This window comes from Salvia splendens, chromosome 13, assembly GCF_004379255.2.
Source record: "Salvia splendens isolate huo1 chromosome 13, SspV2, whole genome shotgun sequence".
NCBI classification, from domain to species: domain Eukaryota; kingdom Viridiplantae; phylum Streptophyta; class Magnoliopsida; order Lamiales; family Lamiaceae; genus Salvia; species Salvia splendens.
In genome coordinates, this window is record NC_056044.1 from 17,613,054 (window position 1) to 17,620,448 (window position 7,395).

General features: G+C 50.8%; 1 protein-coding gene across 1 annotated transcript; it reads right to left on the reverse strand.

Moving 5' to 3' along the window:
• Positions 1-936: 936 nt before the first annotated feature.
• On the reverse strand, positions 937-2,180 carry LOC121760625. The gene is made up of 2 exons (XM_042156264.1): positions 1,431-2,180; positions 937-1,296 (listed from the first exon to the last, which is right to left on the reverse strand). Exons 1-2 carry the CDS (start codon positions 2,178-2,180, stop codon positions 937-939), a joined length of 1,110 nt encoding a protein of 369 aa, XP_042012198.1.
• Between the last annotated feature and the right edge of the window lie 5,215 nt (positions 2,181-7,395).

The following is a 7,395-nucleotide window of genomic DNA, read 5'->3' on the forward strand; positions in this document are numbered from 1 at the left end:
CCTTGCCGCAATTTTCTCCCGAAGGAACATAAACATATCCGATCGCTTAACCCCTCGGTAGATAGGGACACCAAGATAAAGGAAAGGGAACATACCTCTAGAGAAGCCCCCTTCCGTGTGAATAGAGTTCGCCCACCCTTCATGTGCTTCCGCAATATAGAAATTACTCTTAGCAAGGTTGATTTGTTGGCCCGAGACCTCAGCATAGTGGTCAAGGCACGCTCTGAGTCTCCTAAGAGATGTTGTGGCCTCTTGCGTGAAAACTATGATGTCATCGGCGTAGGCGAGGTGGCTGATCTCTAAGCTCCCCCGTGTGGCTTTGAAAGTCATCTCCCTATTCCCGAGAATGAGTTTGTCAAGAGCCCGCGAGAGATAGTCAGCTGCAAGAACAAAAAGGGCGGGGGATATGGGGTCGCCTTGTCTGAGCCCGCGGGTCGATTTGAAGAAACCTGTAGGGGCGCCATTAACGAGGATCGAGAACCAACAAGATCCTATACATCTTTCAATAAGTGCAATCCCTGGCTCCGGGAAGCCCATTCGCTTGAGGACCCTGAGTAGGAATGGCCACTGAACTCGATCATAAGCCTTTGCCATGTCAATCTTTACTGCAACGTTCGTGGCCGGGGTACATCTTGCAAGCTCATGGAACATATCCTGTGTGAGGAACACATTGTCATTTAGCAATCTCCCTTTCACAAATCCACTTTGGTTCGGTGAGACGACGCGGGGTAGAAAGGGGGTGAGTCTCTTCATGAGGATTTTCGTGACCACCTTGTTGACAACGTTACATAGGCTGATGGGCCGATAATCTCCCCAAGTTTCGGGTGCCGCCTTTTTCGCTATAAGTACAATGCTCGTGGCCGTAAAGCTTCGGGAGAGGTACGCGCCACCAAAGAACTGCCTAACCACATCCACTACATCCGCCCCCACCATGCCCTAGCAAGTTTGGAAGAAGGTGGCCGAGAACCCATCCGGGCCGGGTGCACTATTTCCCGAGATGTCAAAAATCGCTCGCTTAACTTCATCCGCATCTGGCGGTTTAGGGAGGTCTTCCAGTTGCTCCGAGAAGGGAAGTTGGTGCAAGAGGTCAAGGTCCGGTTCAGCGAGCTCCGGGTAGTTAGGCGCAAGAAGATTTTGGAAAAAGTCCACTGCTGAGTCTCTGATTTCACGGTCATCCGTGAGTTCCCTCCCATTGACATTAATCTTGTGAATTCTCAATCGAATCTTTTTCTGCTTCACCCAACTTTGGTAGAACCTAGTGTTTTTATCCCCCTCTTCCAGCCATCTCAGGGCTACCTTTTGACGCCAAAAGTCCTCTTCCATTTTGAGAAGGAGAATGTACTCGGCGATCTGCTTGTTAATCTCCATTCTGTTCCGGGCCGGGGGTTCTCTTCACATGTTTTGAGGTTGGCATGGATATTCCCAAAGACCTCTTTGTTCCACCGTTTGAGCGTTTTCTTAACCCTAGTTAGTTTGATCTTCAAGTTGAGTAATCCCCCGGCCTCCGTAGGGGCCATCCAATCCGTTTGCACCAGATCGGCAAACCCTTCATGCCTAACCCACATGTTTTGGAATCGGAACGCTCTGCCACCCTCTTGAATGGTCGGTAGTTTGCCTCTAACTAGGACCGGCTCGTGGTCCGAGGCTACTCGAGGGAGGTTTGTGACCCTTACCGTGTCAAAGAGAGGCGCCACCATCTCGCTAACCAGCACCCTATCCAGCCTTTCCAAGAGGCCATTTTTAGCCCAAGTGTAATCCGCTCCATCAAAGCCCGGGTCTAGAAGTCTACAATCTTCAATGGTTTCGGCAAAATCAATCATTTCCACTTGCCGATTTGTATCACTGCCCATCCTATCTCGAGGGGAAAGGATGGTATTGAAGTTTCCCCCGATGATCCACGACACTCCCTCCGCCATTTGAGCAATAAATCTCATCTTATCCCATAGAGCCAACCGTTCCCCTCTCGAACATTTCGCATAAACAGCCGAGATCATGATGGGGTTAGAAAGTCTAGGACACATGAATCGTCCGTGTAAGAGCTGATCCGAATCATCTTCAACTTCGAAATCCGCCCCCTCCTCCACGAAGATCCAAATTTTCCCATTGATGTTTGAGCCCTTGTAGTGCATCCCCAACACCTTTGAATACTTGTCCGGATTTGGAGAGGTAAGGGGCTCCATTATTGCAAGAAAGTGAATATTATGAGAATTAATTCATCTTTTTAGGACGTTTTGGGTTTACGCATTCGCGATCCCCCAAACGTTCCAAAACATAAAGTTTATTGACATGATTAACAAGAGAGGTCCGTACCCGGCGGGTTTGAAAACCCTCCTTGAAATTCGGTGATTTGGAGACCATTCTCGGCATTGCATATCTCGGCCTCCGTAATCATATGATTATCTCCGTCCTCGGCTCCATTGGGAGGGTCATCCTTTTCCCAATCTGCCATTTGTTCATTCCCCTCAAAGTCCTCCCGAGCCATAAGGGAGAAATATCGGTTGGTACTCATGTGATTTTTCGCCTCTTGTTGTTCGGCCCTTTCAAGATCAAAATGAAGGAACGCGCCTTTCAGCTACCCTAGATCACCCAATGCCGAGGGTGTAGCGTGCCGGCTCGAGCTTGATCCTCTCGCCGAACCCCCTCGCCCGCCTCTGAAAGAGGAAGATCTAGTGAGCGATCCCCTATCATGTTTGGGTCGGGGGCGACCATATCGGTCCACCTCGTCCGAGAAAATGACCAAGTCCGCACCACCGACGTCTTGCATGTCTCCCATGAAGTCCGGACCCGACCAATTTGGTTCATTATGTTCGAGCGCCCTCAAGCTCGACCGTGAGTTGCTTTCCTTGGTCTTGTTCTTCCCCGTGTTGTTTCCATTCCTTGTTACTATCATTTTGCCTCGGCTCCTCATTAGCTTTCTTGTCCCCGTGTCCCCCGGATTGTGGCTGTTTTGGTGGGACTATGTTATAGTTGCGCTTTGGAGGCCGGACCATTTTCCCTACCGCATAACAAACCTCACTCTTATGGCCGACATGCTTGCACTCCATGCAATAAGACGGTATCTTATCCCATTTCACTTGTTGCACCGCCGTGCGTCCACATATATCAAGGATGATCTCATCGGGAGGTGGTTGTGTAATGTCAATTTCGATGCAAATCCTCGCAAATGACAATCTTGACTTGTTGGTCATTCCTCTATCAACCTGGGTCGGTGTACCAAGGAGCTTCCCAATGGCATAGAGGGCCGATTGTTCAAAGAGGTAGATCGGGAGTCCAATCAAGTTGCACCACACAGCCGCGATTGGGGATTCACAATACGCGTCAAAGTCCGGCGACCACTTGAAGACCCTCATCGGGTGTCGGTCAATGAACCACACCGGTGTGCCCTTGGGGCCACTAAGGAGTCGAGCATGCCAAGTCCTCGAATTGCACAAGGATATGCTTAGCATTAATATATTTCCAAGTGAAACCTCGGCTAAATTTAATGTTATTTAGAGCTTTTTGAATTTGATGCGAACCCGGAATAGAATGGGAAAACTTACCTAAAATAACATGGCCGAGGGATGTGGCCAACTTTTTTATTTCCGCCCCGGAAAAGTAGATTGATGGAACACCATTGGATGTAGAAGCAAAGCCGATATTTTGGATGTTCTCCGGAAGGAAGACTTGCGGCCCATCATTGTTCGACTTGGCCCGCACCATATCAGCCATGGATTTGGGTATGTTGGTATTCCTTTCCTTCGCCTCGTTACCACATTCGGGATAGGTACTTGCCGGGTTGTCTTGCGGTCCCGCGCCATGGTTCGCCTCATTATGTGCTCCTTCGGCCGGGTCCCCTTCATCCATTGTTACGTCGGGCGGCTTCGGCGTCTCCAACTCTATCTCGGGTCCCTCCGAGCGTGTCGGGTCCATGCCCTCGGCCACGGATGGGGGAGTCTCTCGGAGCTTAAGGGGAATTGGGTTGGACCTCGGCCAGGCCACCTGCTCTTGCGCCGGTCCGGATTCAAATGTGGCTCGGAGTTTCCGGGTCCGTCCCCTTTCAAGCGGCGGGAAGTCTTCAATGGAGGGGCCATTCTCAAGTAGCAGCACGGATGGTCCGGCCATCTTACTCATCATGGATAGGGGTGCATTTGCCGTTGTTGTGTAGGTCTCAACCGGAGGATTTCCGGCTAGGAGAGGCTGAGCCACCGATGCATCAAGGGTTTCCGCCGCCTCCAAGGAGAATATTTGCAAGACATTACCTTCCTTTAGCTTCATTTGCTGCATTGGGAGGGAGGAGCATGGTTCAACACGTGACTTCCCATTTAGGTATGGGACAAAGGCGCTTTCGGAAAGGAGTTTTGTTCCCATGCCCGATTCGGAAAAGTTGACCAATGCGTCCACCAAGGAGCTTTGGGGACCACGTGAATCAGCCAAATCCCCTTGGGATACACATGAAGATTTGTCTCCATCCTTACCAACGGTCATCTTGTCTTTATCGGAGCAAAGGCCGACGGGTTACGCCGGCGTTTCCTCTTCTTCATCGTCACGAGGCTTCAGCAGCATTTGAACTTCGTTTTCGTTGGGTGGGGATGTGGGGCGGGGGCTCCCCATGGGAGAAACTTCCTTGTCCTCATCGGTGTTTGCCGGAAATAGCGCCGCCTTACATTTCGGGTGCTCGGGCCCAGGGCTCTTATCGGCGTCAAAAGAGAGCCTTTTTCGGAGTTGTTTGTCTTCCGAGAGGGGAGAGGGAACGAACCTTTTCCGGCCGCTCCCTCTAGAGAGTGGTGCCGGCGTATTTTTCCTAGCTTCGCATCTCGCCTTAGCCATCTTCATCTTCATGGCTTTAGTGGGGGGTTTGGAGGTTTCTTCCTCGGGAGACCGGAACACTATTTGCTGGTCCGTGAGGGTTCGAGGCTCTTCCACTCCTAGCTCGAGGTCGGGTGGAGGTACCGACATGGCCGACCGAGGGTCCGGCCCCGGTTCGAGGGCTGGTTCGCGAGCCACAGCGGTGTGCACACCTTGGCCTATGAACAATCCAAGTACCCGGAGATTGAGTTATCAAAGGAAAGCAAGGGTCGGGGTCAGCCTTGGGGAGTAGGGGGAGCACGCCGAGGGCCGATGTGGTGTGGTGGATGGAGTGGGAAGGGCCACGGCGGTCGTGGGTGAGAAAGGGTGGACGACGGGAAAAATCAAAGGGAAGGGATTGCTAGAGAGAAGGGAGAGCGTCTCTCTCTAGAAAAGTTGAATTCGTGATTTTTTAAGCTTTGGGGATGGTTTACAAAGGTTCGAGTAATAATGGGAAGATATGGGTCTTTGTGGAGGAAGGGGCTGACTTTGTGATCGAATCGGACTCGGACCAGATCTTACACGGGTCCTTCTCATCCCCCCCTCCCCCCCCCCCCGCTTTGTGATCAAAATGCACTAGGGCGGAAAGATACCCCCTATGGGACAGAATGAGGGAGCTCGCCCACATTGTGGAAGGTTCACCTTGGTTACTGGGGGGTGATTTTAACACTATTCTATCGTCGCGAGATCGATCAGGCAGCGACACCAACAGACAGGCCGAGATGATCGACTTTGCCGAGGCCATTGAAGATTGCAGGCTCCTTGACCCGGGTTTTGATGGAGCGGATTTCACCTGGGCCAAGAACGGCTTATTTGAGAGATTGGATAGAGCCCTACTGAGTGAGTCGTGGGTCAGAGTATTTGATTCCACAAGGGTGACAAACCTTCCTCGTATCGCCTCGGATCATGGGCAGATCCTAATCAGATGCAAGCTTTCGAGTACTCGTCGAGGAGGAAGCGCTTTCCAATTCCAAAATATGTGGACGAGACACGAAGGCTTCTAGGATCTCGTGCACCAAGTTGGTCAAAACCGACAGAGGCCGAGGGCCTTCTGAACCTACAGATCAATCTATGAAGGGTTAAGAAAGCATTAAAGCAATGGAACAAAGAAGTGTTCGGTAACATTCATGCCAACCTTAAGAGTATGGAAGAAGACATTGCTTCGACTCAAGAGGAGTATGAAAAGAGGCCTTCGCCCGGGAATAGGACGGCGATCAACAAACTTATTGCTAATTACATCCTTCTCCTCAAAATGGAGGAGGACTTTTGGAGGCAGAAGGCGACACTTCGATGGCTAGCGGAGGGAGACAAGAACACAAGATTTTATCAATGCTGGGTTAAACAGAAGAAGATCCGGATTCGCATTCATAAAATTGCAGTGAACGGGAGGGAAGTCACAGATGAAATAGAGATTAGGGATTCGGCGGTTGAATTCTACAAAAACCTCCTAGCACCCGAGCCTTTGGAGCTTGTGGATCCGGACCTCGGCATTCTTCAACAACTCCCACCCTCGGCACAAACGGATGGCCTCTCCACCCCACCCGATGCGGAAGAGACTAAGAGGGCTGTCTTTGATATCTCCGGTAATAGCGCACCAGGCCCAGATGGATTCACAGCGACATTTTTCCAAACTTGTTGGGGGAGAGTGGGGCCGGATGTGACAGCAGCGATCAGGATGTTCTTTATGGGGGCTTTCCTTTTTTTTCAAACACCATCACGGTGGAGGGTTCGTGGGTCACTCATCCCTATATTGCATCAATAAAAGGTTACAATTCATGGTCACACCCCAAAGTGGTGTTCCAATCGAAAATACAATTAGAGTAGTTAGCGGTCCGTGCCAACACGGTGCGGACCTCGTCCTATTCCTTCCAAAAAAACAAAAACAAACAACACATCTAAGCTAGGTAAGGTCTTCACCACGGATTCGGATATTAGGAATTCCCATCTCCTCCATGCGAACCATGGCCTTCACAAGTCGAGGGGCTGTACTAGCGGTCATGCGGTGGTAATTTGTTTTTTCGGCACCCATTTTTGCGAGAGAATCAGCCACCTTGTTACCTTCCCGATGAATAAAGGATGCACGTAAGGTAATTTGGCGTTTGAGAACTATTAAACGAGCTACTTCGTGTCTAACTTGAGGAGGCCCCCAACTTGCTCCATTAAGGAGGTTGAGCGCTTGTTCGGAGTCCGCCTTGAGCCATATTGGGTGGTTGAACTCTTATGCCAAGACTAGGCCGTGGTGGATAGCCTTTGAGTTCGGCCTCGAGGGCCGAGTGTGCTTGGAGTGGTGTAGCGAAGGCGGCTAGCATCTTCCCCGCGAACTCACGGACAATTCCTCCCCCTCCGACCTTACCAAGGGTGTGCATAAACGCACCATCCGTATTGATCTTTATCCATACCCCGTCTGGGGGGTACCATTTGATCGACACGGCAATTGGCCATGGCGCCCTTGTCTCGGCTTCGGCCGGTATGTTCAAGTTGATTTTCATTCCCTTCCAATGTTTTTGCTTTATGCTCCCTTTAGTCATGCTATTTCGGATATAAGTTTGTACCTGCCAAACCACGTTGTAC

What these genes read in the sequence shown, in the direction of transcription:
- LOC121760625 (XM_042156264.1), bottom strand. Translation starts at nt 2,180, where the DNA reads ATGGAGCCCCTTACCTCTCCAAATCCGGACAAGTATTCAAAGGTGTTG. An exon ending in TCAAACGGTGGAACAAAGAG is followed by an intron (nt 1,297 to 1,430) that starts GTCTTTGGGAAT and finishes TGGCGTCAAAAG; the next exon opens with GTAGCCCTGAGATGGCTGGA.